The sequence below is a fragment of the Lycorma delicatula genome, chromosome 11 (assembly GCF_047948215.1).
Source record: "Lycorma delicatula isolate Av1 chromosome 11, ASM4794821v1, whole genome shotgun sequence".
NCBI lineage: Eukaryota > Metazoa > Arthropoda > Insecta > Hemiptera > Fulgoridae > Lycorma > Lycorma delicatula.
The window spans coordinates 16,033,658-16,055,684 of record NC_134465.1 but is presented as its reverse complement, the minus strand read 5'-3'; the positions used below and the strand labels follow the sequence as shown (position 1 = coordinate 16,055,684).

General features: G+C 28.7%; 1 protein-coding gene across 3 annotated transcripts in view; it reads left to right on the top strand.

The window, feature by feature from the left end:
* The window catches only part of LOC142332137 (vascular endothelial growth factor A-A-like), a 123,219-nt gene that overhangs the window by 71,161 nt on the left and 30,031 nt on the right, over positions 1–22,027 (top strand). For 2 of the 3 annotated variants that reach the window (XR_012758174.1, XM_075378393.1), the window contains exons 2-3: positions 755–802; positions 14,216–14,381. Coding sequence is in view for 2 of the 3 variants with exons in the window: in XM_075378393.1 (XP_075234508.1) it covers positions 755–802; positions 14,216–14,381 (214 nt within the window). In the remaining variant the exon portion in view is untranslated. The remainder of the gene's footprint in view (positions 1–754; positions 803–14,215; positions 14,382–22,027) is intronic. The other variant, XM_075378394.1, reaches the window with a different exon arrangement.

Genomic DNA, 22,027 nt, shown 5'->3' with positions numbered 1-22,027 from the left:
GGGAAGGGGAAAAAGGGTCAATCTTGTAAGGCAAACTTTTTGGCTAGAATAACTTGAAGAGGGGGTAGAAGAGAGCAGAGCAGGACAGAGATCGATGTGGATTGCAAACAGTTCAAGTTACGGCTGAACGACCCCAACCTTTTAGTGGCAGAAGGGGAAGCAAAAAAAAGAAAGAAAAATGAACTTCAAAAACTGTAAAAATAAAACTGAACATTTAGTGAAACTGAATTCTTTTTTTTAGTTATTGTGCTCATATTCTGCCATTTGGCTAAGAGTTATAGAAAAATAAAAGAAGAGAGGTCAATAAAAACACAGGTAACATGAAGTTTTTAATAAAAATTGTAAAAAGAAATTAAAGAATCGAGTACAAAAATGTCAGAGTATAGAACTCTACTGAGATTACGATGATTCGGTCACTTACAGAGAGTATCATAGGGAACAGTAGCGAAGGAATAGCAGGAAGACCTTGTTGAAGATCAAGAAAAGATGGATAGGTTGTGTCAAAGAACACCTAAAAGAGAGAAGTGGGAAGAAAAGGTTTTTGACATAAAAATGATGGAGGGACTGTGTTAAGAACAAGTTCACAATCTGCTGGATTTAATAAAAGAAAGGATTAAAATGATGATGCACATATATGTATATATACATATAATATGTAATATTAAATGAACATTCTTTCTAGTTTTAGTTTGTAAAAAATAGGTGCTTGCATTAAACAATATAAAAAACTAATTAGATTTTTTTATAATTTCAGGACAAATCAATCGATGCAAGTGGTGAAAAAAATAAAGAAAACGATGAGGTAAGATAATTAAGGTAAGATAAAGAAAGATAATTACGTGATAAGAATGATTTCTACTTTATAACTGAATAATCTACCGCAATACTTAAAATATATGAATATTTCTGTGTTTTAAGTATTGAAGTAGCAGGTTTACTGTCAAACATAAGAAACAATTTTTGTTTAACCTAAAATTCTTTAAAAGCTTTTTAATTCTTAACAGCACAAATCGCGATTGAAAAACCTTAAGTAGAAAAATGCTCCATTATAACTGAAAAGTAAAATTAAAAATCTATAAAGATCATAAATAAAATTTTGCAAAAATAGCACACAGAAAAGTGGGAACAACTTGAAGGAGTTGTAAAATACTTAACAATAAAGTAAATCAAGCTCTTACAATCTTACACAATAATAATTCTGTAACTTATAACATAATTATAAAGTAGAACTCATTCTTATCGTGTAATTATCTTTCTTGTAGCAGGTCACTGCACCACATCAGTCGGAATTCTGTTATATGTCCAGTGAAACTTTTGAGTTTCTTAATAGCGCCTTCTAGATTAGCTATAACTTTTATTCTTTTACAAATTCTCTTCTTTGCACCCTCTACTGATCCTTGTGATAACATTCAACTACTCTTCTCATCATATTGTCCTAGAAGTGTACGACATTATGCTACTATTTTTGTTCACTTTTCTCATTACTTCTTCATTTTTCACTCTGTTATTTAATCCTCTCCGACCGCCTACATGACTATATTTCAAATGTCTCAAGTATTTCTTTTACCCACTTTCTTAATATTCATGTTTCACAAAGTACACACCAAACACTCAGATTAGAGAATAGTTTTTTTGACAGCAATTTTCTATACAAATTTGTGTATTTCACTTTATTTTTGAAATTAGAAAAAATTCATCATTTATAACTGCTTTGATAGAAAAATTATGCAACTGTGTTGTCATGTTTGTTATTATTCTGCAATATATCCGAGATAACTAAATCACTATCTTCTTTTGATAAGAGTAATACGATATCTCAAGATTCATTTAACATTATTGTTGTTAATGTAATTATATTCATTATTGTGTGGAAATTTGTTGCAGTACATTTTTTGTTTCTAAATCAATCATTTGAAAATAAACAAAATTAAAAAGGCTCCCATTTTTAATAAATTACTGAACAATTCTTCCCACTTATTTATTTAAAATATAATTAAAAAATTTTCTTTACTTTTTAGAAAAATCTTTAAATAATAATTAAAATTTTTTAAAAGACTTAATTTTCTACATCTTGTTTAACATGTAGATAAATGTAGACTGGCAAAACGAGCCTTCAGTCAGAAATATGATTTGTTTACATCACAAATTAATTTAAATGTCAGGAAAACATTTTTGAAAGTATATGTTTGGAGCTTAGCTTTATATGGAAGTGAAACTTAGACGATTGGAGTAACTGAGAAGAAAAGATGAGAAGCTTTTGAAATGCGGTGCTACAGGAGAATGTTAAAAATCAGATGGGTGGATAAAGTGACAAATGAAGGGGTGTTGCGGCAAATCGATGAAGAAAGAAGTATTTGGAAAAATATAGTTAAAAGAAGAGACAGACTTATAGGCCACATATTAAGGCATCCTGGAATAGTCTCTTTAATATTGGAGGGGCAGTTAGAAGGAAAAAATTGTGCAGGCAGGCAATGTTTGGAATATGTAAAACAAATTGTTAGGGATGTAGGATGTAGGATGTAGAGGGTATAGTGAAATGAAATGACTAGCACTAGATAGGGAATCTTGGAGAGCTACATCAAACCAGTCAAATGACTGAAGACGAAAAAAAAATGTAGGCAAAATAATTTTCATTATACCTTCTGATTTGTGAATAATTTAAAAGTATTTTTTATATTTGGTCATGTATCAACCTTAACATTATTCAACATGTTTATGTTTTAGATAACTAATATGAGTTTAAATTGCATTTATTTTTTATTAATTCTATATTTTGTGACTTTATCACACTGTTTTCCTCGTTTCATCTAGGCAAATGCAGAGACAGTTCCATTTTTATCCATGGAATAGCATATCTCCATTCCTTATGTGATAAATAAATCTTAAAATAAAAGATTTATTTAAAATAAATTCTAAAAGGATTGTTTTTACAATTCTTTTAAATATAAATTTTAAATTTATAAATATAATTCTAAAAGGAGTTTCTAAAAGGACAATTTTTATAATTTATAAAAGTTTATATTTAAAAAAAAAATTTAATAAATTTGTTATTATAATGATAAAATTCAGTTAAAATAAAAATGAATTTTGTTACATCCTTTCAGTGACAAAATGTGGTATTATTTTCTTAATTTCTGATAATTAAAAAAGTTTTCATGTGCAAACACAATTTTTTATAAATTACATTAATAAATAAATATTATTAATTACATTTAAAATTTTGTATTATTTTTAAATAAGTAATTTACATTAAAATATAACCCAAACAATTAATATAAATCATGGAAGAAATAATCATGTTTAACGTGTTGCATATCACAATCCTGACAAAAAACAAGTTATAAAACATATGTGAGTTATCAATAAAATAGTCCTATAAAATACTTAATACTTGTGTGTGTGTGTACATATATACGTGCACAGGCATACACACACAAGTTAAACATGTTTCAAATAGTTATTTTGACAATAAAAATTGTCTATAAATGATAAAAATATAATTTTAATCAAGATAATTGTTACGTTTAGTTTCAGTTAAGGTGTTAATGAAAAAGCTTAAGATATCTATTATTAGATGGTCTTTTTCTACAGACTCCTATAAATATTAGTTATTTTTGCAAAAAAATTTTTCTCAAATCTATCAGTTATGTGACTGCTATATGCCATTACCGTGAATTAGACGACCTGAAACTACTCGCTCCCAAAAACAACACAATCATTCTCAAGAATAATAACATCCCTTTCTAAGCTTACCCATGCTCCCATGGATTCCCAGCGAGCTGATTATTGTACATCATTGCACCAAAATACAATTGATATTAAGCCCTCAGTGATTCTGTATACTACAGGAAACGAGTATATAATTAACATCATTATAAACTGTGTTTAACAATAAAAATTATTTCTGCAACTTATATCACTGATGTTTCTAACATATTCGCACCTACAACACAATCTGGGAGAGAAAGTGCAAACAGCGAATTAACGTGTATCCCTTTCTGGGTGAAACTATGTATTTACTAAACAGTGGATAACTATATCCATTGAAATGTGCAAATTGCGGGATATTTTACAATTCTTATTAGTTTATATCAATGTTATAAATTTTTCTATTTACCACTAGAGCAGTAGTGTAGACATTCCAATACCTGATCAGAGTCAATCTTTAGTCTATAATCTTATGCGTTATTTGTTCTTATCCATGCTTATAAAAAAAGAATTTTGTCTAGAAAACTAAAAAGAACTTTCGAAAGAAAACTCAAAAGATTACCTACAAATTAAAAGAAGTGTTTAAATATTCACAGGAATCTATTCATAATCTGATAAAAATGACAAAAAATTTCAAGATATTTAGTTAAAATAATTTTACATCAGGAAAATTTGAAATGTTACATCAGATAGTTAATAAATGATCTCACAGATGACTCTGATAATAGGTGGCAGTTTTTGAAGTTTTCTAATTTAAAATATTTTTTAGTGACAAATCATCTTTTAAATTATGTAGCCAAAAAAGTAGGCACAATTATACTCTAATATCTAGAAAACAATAAAATTTATCTTAAAATTCAATCAAACTAATATGTTGTTAACAGTTTGGGGTGGGATAATCTGGTAATTAGTATTGCTAGCATATTTTCTTAAAGTACAGTAGCAAAAGAGAATGCTACCTTTGCTACTCTATGACTACAATTTGAACTCAATTTCTAAAATTTTTTATTCCACAACTACAGTGTTCCTCAGCATAATGCTATTCCACCGCACGACTATATTAATGAAGTCTTTGCATTAAAGTTATCAAATGAAAGTCAAGATTTTATGGAAATAAGATGTCACTAGACCTCGTGCCTACAGACTTTTTTTATAAACGATGAAATCACCTGCACTCAAGGAATTAAAAATAAGTAATTATACGTACTTTCAAAGAAATAAATTCAGTTTGTCGATTATATAAGTGTTTGTCTCATTGTTCCCTAGCATTTACAGCAATACAGTACCAAAGAGGGAAGAAAATTCACACTCAAATATTTATCATAATATGCTAGTTTTATTCTACAGGTAGAGCATCCGATCATCCATCCTGACCCTGCAGGGGAAGACATCGGCCAGGAGACGTTTCCGGTCACCATACCACCCCTTCCATACTTTGCCCTAATGGGCTTTACTTTATCTTCAGAAACCATAGCAGTTAACATATTACAGTCTCCCCTTGGCTAGGATGCCTCCAATTAAATATTTACCATCTCCATTCAACAGGTGGTATCTATTTGCTATTAAACTAATTAAATATTTAGTTTACAATGAATTAATTGAAATAGCATTCTTTTTTTATAATTATAATCATCGGTATTCAAATTTTTATGGTTTTAATGAATACATTTTAACAGTGAAAATACTGCTGCTAATGGCAGTCTGTACTTTTATAATTTTGAAAATTATAGTCTTATTAATTTACTAAAATAATAAAACCTTGTGTTAGATATATAAACAAATACGAATAAAAAAAATGTTTGGTTTTCAGAAGTTGAAAAGCACTAAAAAAAAATGAGTAACTTTAAAGTAAATAAAACTGTATCAGTGATTTTAAACCGGGCTGAAGCATTTGATATTATTCCTTACGTAATATCAAAACTTCTTCATAGCGATTTAAAAAATTATTCCACATCCTTACTGTAAATGGAAAAACCAACAACAAACTGAAGGCCTACATTAGGGTATAGTTCTCTCATCGATCCTCTTCTTAATCTATATAAATAGTTTATTAAAAATAAATGTAATCTGTCGTAGTATTATTTCCTTTAGTGATTATATCGCACTAAACCACTTTTTGGCTCTTCCTGAGAAAATGTAACGTAGTTGGTCGAGCTAGGACTTATACTTATCAAATCATGGCTTGACCAGCATACTCTCATACTAAACAATAAAAAAACTGTATACATGACATTTTCTTCAAAAAGTAGCGGATAGCAGTAAAAGTAGCAGGATAACAGTATAGCAAACTGTTGGAACATTATTAAAATCCACTCGCTACACTGCATAGGTCTAATCAAACCAATAAATTATTAATTAGAGGTGGAGATTGCGCATGTCCCTTCCCTCACTATAAAGAGTAAAATAAAATATTATACATTTTTATGGATCCACACCTAAAATGTAACCACTCATATTAATAATATGTACTCTACATTAAAATACATTATTTGTTAAGTTTTACATTATAAACAAACTCAAAGATCAAAATTATACACTAAGCATGTGCTCAATTTATGTGCCGATATAGAATCTGAGAACAGAGCAGAGCATTGCATGTCCTCTTTAAAAAAATAAATATAATCATAAACACATTAAGAGTCACAGAAGGCAAAGATGTTATTTAAGAAATACAATTTTTAATGAATTCAGAATTTTGACCGTAATGAAATTTTACATAAAAATAAAAACTTCTTTACCTCTTATATTTTCCCATACAATTTTTGTCTACTTTATTGTTATGCCCTTTCTCGTACAGATCTGACAGTGTGCAGAAGACTTTTTTTCTACACTTGTAAAAAATTAATAAATTTGGTCCTACATTATCACTTATAGATAAATTGATAATGCCCAGAAATATCTTCTCTTAAATCTATTAATGGAATGTATTTTTTCAAATATCTTTTTTGATTTAGATTATTAATCTTATCTCAAATCATTAATTATTGAGACACAAATAAATCATCTCGTACATTTTGCTTTTAGTTTGATCGGTTTCTTGACGCTAGTGTTCAAATTTATATTTTACCAGCAACGCCTAAATATTTAAGATAAAAAAATAAATTTATAGATTTTAAGTATCACTTGTACTTGTAAAAATGATAAAATATTGTATGATGGTAAAAAATAAATTGAAAAAATAAGCGCTTACAAATTTTTTTTAATTTTAAGTGCACACAGCAAACTACAACCGAATAGAATAAATATAAATAACACGTTTTATACTATAATGATGCAGATATAAGTGGTTTTTCCTATAAAAAATAAACCACTAATTCAAATACTGAAAATAATTTAACATATTACAGTATGAAAATTAAAAAAAAACATATATATGAAATAACAAGACATTTATTTTTGGAAATATTCATAAACATGACTCATTGGCTGTTATTTAAACGTTTTCCTAATGATTCATTTTCCACATTAGTTCGGTATGTTTTAAGAAAAACCACATTAATTAGTTATTGCGGTTTGATATTAATAAAATATACCAAATTTCTTCTTTATTCTATAAGCGTATGCATTTCACATCATTTGATTTCCTTCCTTTTTTTACTTTTCTGACTTTGTGCTAACATTTTATTCCATCAGTTTGAGAAAACAGAATCCGTTTGAGAAATATAAGAGTTATAACATAAGAACAATAAATCGATGATATTTTAAATTAAGATATATATGTTATTTAGACATTAAGATATATAATTTATTTAGTTTAGTATTTAATAAAATTATTTTTTAATTTTAGTCAATTAAATTTGTCATATTCCTAAAGCAAGCGACTTCATCCCCCTTCATTAATGTAACTAATTTTTCCTATCATGTTTTTTCTTTACGTATCTTCTCAGAATTGACACGATGTTTCCTTTACCAAAATTTATTACTTCTAGTCATTAAAATATGTGTAATTTTTCAAGCCGTGTATCTGAATTTTTTTAATTTTTAAATATATACAGAGTGGGCCATATTGATAGGACACATTTAAAATGCATTTTTGGAGCATGTTGAACACAACATTTGTTACCAACTATGTGGAACACATTGCCAAAGGACAGGAGTTTTGCACTGTGTTCACAGTTTGAAAATTACATCCCTTAGATGGGGACCACCTTGATGAGAACATTCTTCGGCCCTAACAATCATGTTCAGCATAGTTTGGCACAGGGTTTCGGCAGGGATGGCTGCTATCTCCCTTCGGATGCTATCTTTCAGTTCATTGATACAGTGGGCTTTGTGGTATACACCTTCTCCTTTAGATAACCCCACAAGAAATAGTTTGGTGGGGGGTTAAATCGGGGATTTGGCTAATGAATATCACCAAATCTGGAGGCGAGGCATCCCAGGAAGTGTCATCAAAGGGTTACTGCTGTGGTATGACTGGTGGCACCATCCACATGCCTCTGAGGCCAAGCCATCTCATTTCAAAAATAAAAAAATGTTTGTAACATTGTGTTGTACTGCTCAGCAACTCCCATCCTTACACTTCGTGTTAAGCTATATGAAAAACATGCGTGACTGTTATTGCTTGCCTAATTCAAAATATAAATATGTCCCATCAATAAGGCCCATTCTGTGTATATAACATCTTAAAATTTTTTAATCTGTCTTTTTAAATTTATGCAGAATTAATTTTTTTTAAACTTGAAATGTCACTGCTCCAATAAATTTATCTTCTAGAATATGTATCGGATGTGACAAGATAACTGCAGGCAATTTGTATTAAATCTTTAAAATAAGCTATAATTTTGTTTTACTTTACAGTCATTAATGCTGGTTCATGTTTCAAAGTTTTGATTCAAATTTTCATCCAAAATTAATTTTTTTTATTATGTAGATAACTGCAGAATCATGTTTCCATTTTATGTATTTATACTAGCTGGCTCAGGCTCCGCCCACTGGAATCAAGTGAGTCCCAGGGCTCCAGAACTTGCCCTTCCTGTTTAACAAGAGGGCTTAGTCCCCTGGACCCTCACATTGTTTGTTACCCTCATGGTTGTGAAAATAATACTAATAAATAAAAAATTAAACTTAATAGTGATTAATAAAAGAATTCAGCTGTTACAGAAATCTGAAAAAGGAACTAAATTACAAAAAGGCAGAATAATAGGAAACTACAGTAATTAAAGCACATTAATTTTTTTTTCTTTAATGAATATTTTTAATTCACAACTTCATCCCCAAAGGGCCTAGGGTCTCTGTCTAGTGCTTAAAAACTTTCCCTGGGATAACATAAATTTATCCTGAAAAATTGAAAGCGATCGGTCATTTGGTTCTAACATGTTGCAAACCGATAGACCAACTTTTGGAATTATATATAAGATATAATCTGATATTATTAATGTATATTTTTATAATTTCTTTATTACATTGCAACAAATAACATGTAATTAACATTACATGGTTAATTTTTTGTTTTAACTTGTAATGACATTCATTCATCATTCCCTTATAATGAGCTCTATTAATTAGGTACTACAAAGAAAAAGGAAGTTATAAGCAGAAGTATAATTATAAGCAGAAGTGGAAAGGTAGAGAACCAACAGCACAATTTAAGGGAGGGATCCCTTGCACCAGCCTCGTCTCTTTTCTAGCCTCATTGTTTTCACCTTCTAGCACTATTTTAATCGATCCATCTACTCACATGATTATCTTGCAGGCCAGTTAGCTTTCCTATTCTGGTTAAGCTTCTATTCTTGATCACTTGCCTCACAACTCCTTCATATTTCACTTTTCCAACCTTTTCTGTACCTACATTTCAAATGTATTTCTTTTTCCCTTTATCTTGGTGTCCTTGATATACATCCAAACAAAATACTTCACAAGAAGCTTCTTCAAATTTAAACACTATCATTTTTTTCAATTAAATGTTTCAATAGTCATCTACAATCTTGATTTTGTTTCACTTCATTTTTACAATCTTCCATTAACATAGTAAGTATCTAGAATCTAGACCATTTAACACTCAAATATTTTTTTAATGCAGACATGCATCCCTGCTTATCATTCTTAACCTCATTAGTTGATCTTATAACGTTAAAAATATGAAATCATCTGCTGAACATCATTATATCTATGAATCTTATCTCTTCCTCTTATCTCATTTCCTCATATTCTTCTAAAACAAATTTGATCATATTTTTAATCTACAAATTAAACAAGTTCGGTGGTTAGGTGGCATTCTTCCCTTACTTCTTCCTAGATAAGTGAACCTTACGTATTTACTTTAAGTATACTATTTTCATAAAACATTTAAGAATCGCAAAACAATTTTGTACTTAATCTTTTACCTTTCCAATTTATACTTTAGGTTTTCAATATTTCCATTATTTTAATCTACTTGACATAGTTTAACTATATTTATGTTTTCCATGTAAAACATACACTTACTCTTTCATTCCTTATCAATAAACGTATTTATTGATAAGTTATGCCGTCAATAAATCTGTAGTACAACACAGGTGCAACTAAATGATTGTAAAATAAGCTTCCAAAAACATTTTTGGAGCTAGCGTTTACCTACTTCATTTATGATGTTACAAATGACCACCTATAATGGCTGTTGTTTCCATTAATTGTAAAAAATTAGTTTCATCAGATCCATTTTAACAAACAATAAAAAAATGAATACCGTAAAAGTTATTTGCAGAAGTAAAATACTAGAAAAACTTTTTTTATTGGAATCATTTTTTAATTAAAAAGTTACTTGTAAAACAATGTAAAAAATATTTATTAAATCACACAAAAGAAGAAAACTTTCATTATAAACTAGGTAAAAGCAGTTAATACTTGTGACTACAAAAGTATTTACTTAAAAACAGATAATATTAGAAAACAGATTCATAAAATAATGAAGCAAGAAGCAAAACAAATTAAATATCAGAACAAAACATACAGTAATATTTTTTTTCAAAGCAAGACAATAATTTTTGATATTCTTTTAAAAAATATAACAGATTTTATTATATGCACTATTACTTAAAAGCTATTTTTTTTTTAATCATCAGTCATAAGACAATTTGATTATTCTCCATTATACTTATGAGCATATTTTAACCTCAACATATATACACATTGCATCTCGTATGTATGTTTTGAACATTTTGAAATTTTGTATTCTTCTACAATTTTTACCTCCACAAATTCCTCTACTAATATTATCTACAATGGCCAAACCATTTGTAGTTTGTTTATTTTCACATTCAAGCACAGATTTATTCCCTTTTCTAGTTACTGAAGAATCTTTCAATCTGTTCTTTAATCAACCACCTAATTTTCAACATTTTACTGTGTCACCGCATTTTAGTGTATTTTCCTTTCTGCTTTTCTTACTACCTTAGATTTGCATCACAAAGCACTACATCTTTCTAATTCTACGCTTGATATTGTCAAAAACATCTTATCTGTGTGAACATCATATCTTTTTAGCTTATTACATTGCTTTTAATTTATAGCATTATCACATGATCCATTTTAATACATAAAAAAATTTCTTTATCTCAGTTTTATTTATTTTAGAAATGAGTTTCCCTCGTGGCATTAAATCGATGACATTTCTTAATTCAGATTCATTTTTTTTATTTCTGCCAAAATTCAACATCAGTTAACTTTAATTTTTCTCCTTAAGATAATTACAGAGGTATCAAATTTAGCTTTAATACCTATATCGCTTCTTCTTCATAGAATTTGAAAAACAGATGATTATTTATACTATCCCCCGTTCAATTACCCATCTTCAGAGAAAACTACACTTCTCCACATATTTGCAGTGATGCTTCTACAATCAACCCGTAACCCTACCTCTATAATAATTAACATAATCATGAACAGTTATGATTCTAAAGTAAATTTATTGCATAAAATGGAGAAATCAGAAGCTAAGGATGAATGTTTTTCCCAGTACAAATATTGTATTAGCATGTCTGTCTGTGTAGCAAGTTTGTACGAGTGAAATACTCTAGTGTATATTCTATTTAAATGCTAATATGCCTACTACATTACAATGAATAAATAACTAAAATCACTTTTAAAAAAGTATAATAAAACAATACAGCTTTTAAAATTATAATTTGTAATGAGATGACAAAATTTTTTTTCCTTTTTTACTTATTTCTAAATATTTTAAATAATGAATTCATGCCATATATATAATGCATTTACATTTTGCACAACATGGTGTAAAATAATATCCGCTTAACTTACATGGTAACAATAAATACTGAACTTTTCTGACATTTTATATAATTAAAAATTTAATCCAAGAACTTTATTTTTTATTTATTTACTCATTTATCTTCTTAAAACATTTAAGTTCTCGATTAATTTAATAATCAATGAAAAGTTAAAACAAAATTATTTTGACAAAAAAAAATTGCATTTATCAAATTTATTTCCAAGTCTACCTCAAAGAGTGAAAATTATCCCCATCTTGAAAACCATAGTTTAAAGGGAAAAAAGTTAATTAGTTCAAATATGTATTTTTAAATGTTCAATACTTATTTTCAATAATTTTAAATGCCACTGACTGCTAGTCATTAATAAATGCTAACAGCATTCAGACAGATTTACCTAATACTGTTTAATTGGTGATCTAAGAACAATTATATACTCAAAAACGCTCCAGTTTTGGCATTTTACCTTTTAAAAAAATTTGATTTTTTTAAAATATTCAGTACTAATTAAACTAACCTTTGCCAGTTAAACAATTAATTTTTTTGAGCAAGATAATTTTGTCAGAAAATTACCTTTATATTCATACAATCGCTCCAAAAATTATTCTGAATACACAGTTCGTAGATGCACTTGATCATGAATAAAACAATAAATAATCTATTAATCTTCAGTAGCTTGTGGTGTAAAAATTATTTTAATAACATTATTTGATGTTTTAACACGTATCCAAGAAACCGGTGTAAAATTATTACACTTGAGTAGCACATCTGTGACTGCACAAGAAATTGCTTTCACAATCTATGTTAGTAAAATTGAAGTGTAACAGGATTATTTGACACCAGGAATAATATTGAAGTGTTACGTCTAAATATAAAGAAAGTTGTGAGAGAAAACAACTTCTTAAACCTAAAACTATTCTTTATAAAATGTACTAGAATAAAATGTACAATTCACTCGCAAAGATTTACAGAGATTTGGCAAATGGAGATGTCAATTAATACTTTTATATTGTTCAATGCAGGCTTCTCAAAATACAAAGTAAAACCAGTAAAAACTGGTAATAATTAATGCTGCAATGAGGACAAAATGTTTGCTGTGGATAAGAAATAAAAAACTGTGAACCTCTGAAGATTGGAAACGTGAGCGCTATGTACAAACGGTCAATTTGATGCTACGTACAAAAAGACAAATATCCCAATAACAAATGTTTAGCAGATTTTCCTGCTAGTCAACAAGAACTGAAGTCCTGCTGGCCTAATTCCTTTTTATACATAAACACTATGGATCACTAAATTCATATCATATAAATTTCTGTCATTAGAAATAACATATTTCAATATGATCTTGTACTACACAATATACCACTTCCTATCAGCAAATTCCTTTCAAGAAAACAGTAAAAATTCATCGGATCAGCCAGACAAATCTCTTTACCTAAATCTATTAAAAAATTGTGGAATATTGTAAAAAAAAGTGAAAAAACTGATTGTATATAAAGATCACATAATGAGGATGTTTTATTATAAATGTGGTTTCATGAAAGTAACCTGAAGTTATATGTTAAAAATTATAAAAATCAATTCTGAATCAAATTAGTGTACTTTTAGCACAAAATGAGACTACATTTTATATTAAAATATAATAATCAGTGTTTTTTATCTTATATAATAAATATTTTTAAAAATTAGTGGATTTTCTTTATTATCCCAATTAATTCAGACATTACTGCAATCTGAACATTACAAAAGCAAGCAATAGTATTAGATCACTCAATCCTTGTATTTGTCACCATCTACTTTCAAATTGTCTGTACATAAAATCAAAATTCATAGTCAACAGTATCAAAATTTGTAATAAAATTAGTCAGTTAATTAATCAAGATATGATATATTGATTTACAATCAATTTATATTTAAGTTATTTGTGTATTTTTATAATACAACTTTCAGCAAATTATTGAAATTTTTGTAATTTTTTTTATTCATTTAACTAACAAATCGACTTAGAATATTTATTACTTTAAATCAGATAAGAGCATAAGTAGCGACAGTAAAAATTAATCGCTTGCTTTTTCATGAATAAGATAGGATCCTCTCCTTTCAATTCGATGGTTTTCGGATAACTAAAGTTTCTTAAGAAATAGCTCGTGGAAACTGAACGGTGTAAATTTAGGTAAATACCAATGGTTTTAGTGACATTTAATAAACTTCAGTTCACGTACACAGAACTAAATTAAACATTGCCAGATGACATTCTATTGTATATTTCAATTACACATTTGTTATATTTTTGTTTTCAGATTCCAATAGATGTGCTGAAGAAACTTAATAGCATAGAAGATATAACACAGCTTTATGAAGAATTCCATATTAAGAATTCATCAAATTCAGGAAAGACAAAACACAGCAGCATCGGCGTGTATGGTATGGCAAGTAAATTGAGAGCATCCCCCCCTTTCTTGTCAGGTGACTAACAAATTAATATTTAACACCTTTTGTAAATAATTCCACCCGTTTAAATGTCATCTTTACAACTTTTATATTTATTCAGAGGCCATCCACAATATTTTTAAGTAACAAGAATATAATGTATGTGAAATATATAAAATACAAACGCATTATTTCAGTAGTCTCGATCTAACTTCCATTTTTAACACGTGCACTTGAGAATATAGTAATGTCCTCTTTTTTTTTACTCTGAAGACCTCAACAATTATAATAATTTCACATTTTTCTGTAGGACCAAGATAAGAGCACACTGTATACTATTAAGTACAAATCCAAATACCAACTCTCCACCAACACTTGCGATTGCAGTATCAAACATCAAACTTATTTTGTTTCACTTATATATTGATTGTCCTCTTTAAAAACTCCATACATTAAACTTTCAATTGAAATTAAAACCTGGCCAGTTTTACGAGAATTTCAATTTTCTGGGAACACAGTATATGAAACTAGAATAAACTCCTTGTAAATAGTTTACCTCAAATTTAAAATTTAAAACTCCATTTTTTTTTCCAATGTAATGCATTAGTTGTGATTAAACAATGATTTTTTCTGCAAGTAGATCATTTAATTATCTAATGATGTTCAACCGCTGTTCTTTGAGGTCAATCTAGAAAAAGCAATGCTACATAATGTATTCTCAGCATTATACAGAAGTACCACAGATGCATTCTTAAATACTTGTTTTGGCAAAAAAAAAGGCTACATAATTTGAATTACCAGTAGATGCAATTTTACATAAAAATAATAATTAACAATACTAATGAACAAATCTTACAGAACAAGTATTTCTAACCATGATCAGACACGAACAGAACTGTTACTATTTCATATGATCAAATTTTACATAGTTAATCTGATTGTCATCTATTTATTTAATTAATTGTGTAATTTGTGATGTGCTCTAATCAAGGGTTTATCATGGTTTCCCTAAATCCTTCCAGGCAAATGCCAGGGCAATACGTTGTCTGTGAGCAGAATATATATCGATCCGCTCCTGTTTCAACATCTATCCGGATCGTGTGGGCATTTCTTGATGCGGTTGCTTTGTTCAACCAACGTCAGTAGTTTACCTAAGGGAAAAGGCTCCAAGCGCTTTAACGGTGGACAGGTACTTGCTGGCATTCAGCGGCGTAGGTGTGGAGCATATTGCTGTCTTTGACAAGATAAATTAATTATTGATAGTCATATATGTTTTATTTGTTGACGGGGTACGCCTACCCGATTTAGTGAAATATGACAAGCGAGTGGTGTATGGTACCACGCTTATTCCACTCACGCTTTTAGGTTAGCTCTAGGAGCTAGTTAGGACACAGGTCGCTAAACTATTTCGTGGCTCAGTAGTCGTTTGTGGCACAGACATTCGGTCTTATGCTTTAGGGCGACCGAATGCGGGTGGTGACAATAGAAATGCCAAGCAAACCAAATCTATCCGCTCCTGATGTAATCTATAAAATGTATTTATATGATACATTTTGAATGGTCAGAATAAAATATTCATTACAGAATTAATGTAAAATTACAAACAATTGTCTGATGTTTTATACAGTTCAAAGCATAAAGATAGTTAAAAAACAGTATAAATTACTAAAGATTGCTCATCATGACTCTTACATAAGGCCGGGTAAGATTTCTGTTGAACAAAAATAATAGAAATAAGCATTTAAATCAAACAGATAACCTTAAAATAATATTTTTGTAATAATCTTTGTAATTAATTATTAAGCATTTTTATGTTTATTTCAATAATCACTTAACATAACTCTTTCTTTATTTACACTGTTTATAGAAATAATTCAATCCTGTGTTCTTATAATACATATCAGTAAAACATTTCAACGGTCAACAAAGTGAAAACTTACACTCACAAAGTGGGTTTTATTATACATAAAACATAATATGATTCAAAATAATACCGCTGTTTATATTCTACCATTCAGAACTGGACTTTGGCTTTTTATTTCCCACACCATTCTAATTCAATTTTTGCCTTCATTATGCCAGTCTTCTTTTTTGTTTTACTGAACATACATTTTGTTTATTGTTATTTTTCTATGCGACCATGTTATTTTTTTATTTGTCTACATATGCATGCGTCTATGTTAAGAAAGCATGACAACAAAAAAAAGATTTTATCAATCTAAACAAAACAAAACATTTGCATTTGTATTAATTTACAGGGAAAGTTTAAAAAAATTGTTTTTACAATTAAAATTGAGTAAACAAAGTTAATTTAAGATATTAAAAAAAAAAAATAGCGATCGATAATTTAGAAAATAGTCTACTGGTTTAATTTCTTTTAATTACACTTTTAATATTACTTTATTCAGTAGAATATTTTTTATTTTAAGAGTTCAAATAAAGAAGAGAAAATAAGGTTGAAAGATTTAAATAATATGAGCAAAAACTGGACATTAAATGTAACTTTTGGTTGATATGGAGCTCCAAATCGAATGCAATCAAGTAACGTTTCTAATTTACCCAGAATATACAAAATAAGCTTCACCATATTTTTTTCGACAATTACAGAATACAGACCAATGCCGTATCCATTCTGGACAAAAATAGTATTTTTTAACCTACTCTACCATTTTGTTTCCACCATATAAAATTTTTTAAGCGGCAGTATGGTCATATGACATAATTTTCATCTAAAATTTGACAATAGAATCAGCAAAACTGCACATCAATATCTCTACCAGTTTTCAAGATATTAGCCATTAAAAAATCTGCAGACTTATTGATTTTCAATACCTAGGTTTTGATTAATAGCAAAAAATCAGGTAAAAATCACTTCCAAGGATTTGAAATTCAGATAATAGGACTCCTTTATTAATTTTTTCATTTTCTTTAAAAATTTCTATCAAGTTAACTATTAGCATAGGTGGTCTAAACTTCCAACTTCTAGCAGTAATATATTGTACCTTGAAATAAATGCTCTCCTTAAATCTACAATCATACATGAAGTAAGAGATTAACAAGTATCAACTATCCTAATATCTTCATATCTTCAAATCGTGTTACAAGGGTTTTGTAAACTGTAACCTTTAAATGAACCTGCAAGAAAACTTCCAGTGTGGAATACGTGCAGGCCATTACGTTTTTTCTGGTAATTCAGCATTTAAAGATAACTTTTTTTGGGTATGGATATTGTTTTCAGCAAAAAATATGGATTATTAGTATCTTAGTACCTACAGGTACGCCTTTAAATTTTTAAACTAAGTTCACTCATCACTGAAGCAAGTATTGCGAACGAATAATGAGTTATCTTATTATACTATTGTTCATTTCTTTAGAAAATTGAATCTACTGATGAGGATCATCTTCAATGAGTTCTTAAGCATTGGATTTTGTAAGATAAAATTTGTTTTGCATTATTAAGTTTCTTATTGACATACTACATATTTCATACTTAATCCCAATATTTCTAATATTGGAATCAAAAGGTATCATCTTGAAACAGGATGAAGATGTATAATTAAAAATTCTTGTTTCATAATAATTTCTCTTACTTAACAGTCATGCCATTGTGATTCCAATAGGAAATTACTATGTATTGGTGAACAATTTGAATAATTACAGGGAAAAATTAGTAAAATATAAATAAAAAAATAAAGTTTAACTTTTTAAATATTTTTAGAGTTTAAGTTATTACTTTTAACAGCAATACAGTTAAAATTTGTTTATTTTTTAGCTGAAAGTTAAACAGTTTAATTATAAAAATGTGGTATTATTCAAATACATCAAAAGCAATTAAGAGAAAATTAATGAATGTAAAATAAATCTATTCTTTAGGTCAGAATTATCCAAAGAAAAACCCTGCATCAGTAGGTTTGTAAAGCCAATATTTTAAAAACAGATAGCTATATCGATGTGTGGTTTTTGCCATCATCTTTTCGTGTAAATTACGTGGATATTGTGTCATAAAAAACCATAGTGCTATTTAAAAAATTAAGTTATTATTATAGTGCAATAACATTTATGTCCAAAATATATGACATTGGTCAAAAATTAATTTTGAAAAAAGTAAAAATGGAACTTACTTTGAAACACCCTATTTATCTAACAATGTTTCATTACTCACCATTCTATATAATCATTATACATTTAAATATTCTAAAAAAATTGTGAACCGGTACAAATATTGTTCAATTATTTGAAGAGATTAATGATAATGTTTTACGAATATTGTGTGTAAGCATTAACAACTGCATGTTTAATTTAATCTGAAATTAACAAATACTCTAATTACATCACTCCCACTACCAAAATACTGCACTATTAACCTTTTCTGTTAATCATATAGGAAAAGAATGTTAATCTTAATTCAATTAGTGTAACTGTGGCATCTTACTGGCTAGTAAGCACGCTAAAGAGTTTTTTAATTTACATTACTTGTTATTTTTGGTAAATGTTTTTAATAATTTTAAACTAATAATTAATATTTACCAAAAATAACAAGTAATGTAAATTAAAAAACTCTTTAGCGTGCTTACTAGCACGCTAATTTTTTTAAACTAATAGGTATGATAATTATGGCGATAAAATATTTGTGTTTACATATTCCTTTTCTACTATTAATGTAGATATTTAACACGCATTTGTTTTATGCTGATAATTATTTCAATAATCTTTTACATTTTGAAGAAGGCAATAAAAATTATTTTTTAAAAATTAACACAGAAAAATGTAAATCAAAACGAGTTAACACAAACAACAGAAAAGATTAAGTTAATAACCGCTTAAATCATAGTGTAGCAGAAAGGCCAAGTATTTTCTTAAATGCACCTGCAATCACATAAAGATGTGTTAATGTTAGGATTGTCATAATTTATTATGCTTATACATATTCACATCTTAAGTATATATCATTTTTGGGGCTCCCTTAAAAGATCAGAATGAATTTTCAAGAAACTACTGCAGGATGTTAGATAACTGTTTAGCACCAAATAGTACGAATCTGTTGCTATTTAGTTTTTAATATTAGTTTACATGATTCGTAAGTTAATTTATGCTTGTATTTATATTTATGAATGTGCAATGTTTGTTAAAAAAAATAGTTACTTATCTTAAAAAATTAAAATAGTCCACCTCTACCCAAATTTGCCAACAAAACTGTTTTTTGTAAAGTTAACACAATAATTTGGTTCATATATTATGTTTATATATATATATATATATATATACATATATTATGTTTGGGCTTATTATGTTTCTGTTGGAATTTTAATAAATGACTGAAGTTAAAAAAAATTTTCCTACAGATTTCTTTGAAGAACATTTAAAAGATAAAGGCTGAATTTTATGCATCCCTACACAATATGTACAAAAATATGTGCACGAGTAATTTTCATTACGCTTTCTGTATTGTTAATTATTTTCTACTTATTTGAACAATATATTTATATTTTAACATTGTATTTATTTTAACATTACATGAGCTTATATTTTAAATAATTAAAATGGATGGTAAATCACATCTATTTTTTGTTTTGTACTTACTTGAACTTGGTGACTTCCACTGCAACGAGACTGCTGCTTAGTTTCAGGGTCATACCCGTACACCCATGTCTTATCACCGGTTACGATGTTGGAGATGAAGTTAGGGTCATCTCTTGCTTAATTTTTCAATTCACTACAGACAGCTACGTGATTTTGTTTCTGGTCGCTGTTCAACAGTCTTTGTATGAATTTTGCAGCAATACGTATCATGTTCAAATTGTCCAACAAGATGCATTACACGGACCAATATGACATTTGTATGATTGCACAAACATCATGGATTGTTTGTCTACGATCTGCAACAATAGCCTCTCGCACTTTCGTGATGTTTTCCGGTGTTGCACTTGTTTATAGTCTTCCTGAACGTTCATAGTCATCGACTGTCGTTCGTCCATCTTTGAATAGTTTGCAACACAAAAAAGTTTTACTTTTACTCATAGCATTGTCACCAAATGCTTCCACAAGCATGCAATGGGTTTCTGCACCGGTTTTTTTAAGCATGAAGCAAAATTTAATGCAGGTTCTTTGCTCTTTAAAATCTGCCATTTAGAACTTCGCCGAAGCAGTAAAACACAACGTTACACAACTACATGATAGTCAACAATGCAGCCTCTCACTGTCATAGTTGTTGGAACACTGATTTACAAAGAGTACTGTTAGCCACATCTAACGGCAGCAGGTTGTACCATCGGTTCACATGCGAAATTCAAATTCCTCGAACTTTTGGGTAGCACCTCGTATGTGAATAAACTACTTTGAATTTAATGACAAATATTATATACAAAAAAATACCTTACCTATGTGGGATTTCCACTATCAGCAATTATGTCAAATATATTTACAGGACTCCGAGAACACATAGTATCACATCAGAAACATTAGTCCCATTGGCTCTCAAGTCCTATTAAGTCAACAGCTGACAATCTTAGATTAATTTTGCTTTTTCTTATTAGTAAACACAATCCTGTGTAGACATGGTTTCCTTTTTCCATCCACATTTTCCTTTTCTCTTTGGAGAGATGTAACCTGCTTCCCTAAACCTTTTTACAATTCCATTTAGAATACCTAACTCCACACCACTCACTGGCAATCTGTCTTGAATCTTTTTTTGTGTATGTTGAGACAAAGCAACAACTTATATCGTAAGTTCAATCTTATATCGCAGCAACTTCAATCGTATTAACTATAAACAAATAAACAGAAACTAATTGACAATGAATTATAAAAGCACAAAAACCACTAATTTTGTTTTTTATATGAACCAAAAACAACCTGAAACACCAAACAGCAAGCAGTCTGCCACAGAATGAAATTTCCCTACAACAGAACAAAAATTCCCTTTGTTCAGCAGATTAATTTGTTCGCTATTGTATAGCTGTGTATTTTGATGACACTCATTATATATAACCCGGTAATAAATAATGAACATCTAATAATAATGTTTAATTAAATTCTTATAATGAAAATTTTAAATTTAAATTTGAAACCGTTAATAGAATGTTAAACAGTTTAGATGTCAACACTGAAACAAACAAGGGACAACCAAACCTAACATCAGTATAGAGAAAACCTATATGTAATAATATAAAAATTCATAAAAAATCAATTACTCTTGGTCTCATAAAATTAACACATACAAATATGATTAATAGAGCAATCAAAATACACACATAACAAATAAACAATGAAATAAGCATCATAAAATATATAGTGGTTGAAATCAGATATGATGCTACCATAATATTTTATTTCTTAAACGTACAACATTTATACACTTCTTAAATTTATATACACAAGGTGCCATAACTACAATAGTTACAGGCCTGAAATTAAGAAACAAAGCACTCCTAAAAATGGTGTAGTCATTTCAAGGAATAATAAGCCTACCAGGATTCCTAAGGTGTGTGAACCGATCTTCTTCACAGAGATAAATATGCTATTGTATTATCAGCATGCTAAACCCACTGAGATGCAGATAACACTCCCTCAAAGTAAAATGTTCATTCTGTTCATCAAAGAGATTAATTGTACAATGAGCAACATTACTTACACATACACAGAGACTGTTTAATGCCAGTTTAACCTCAAATGCTTTTTATAAA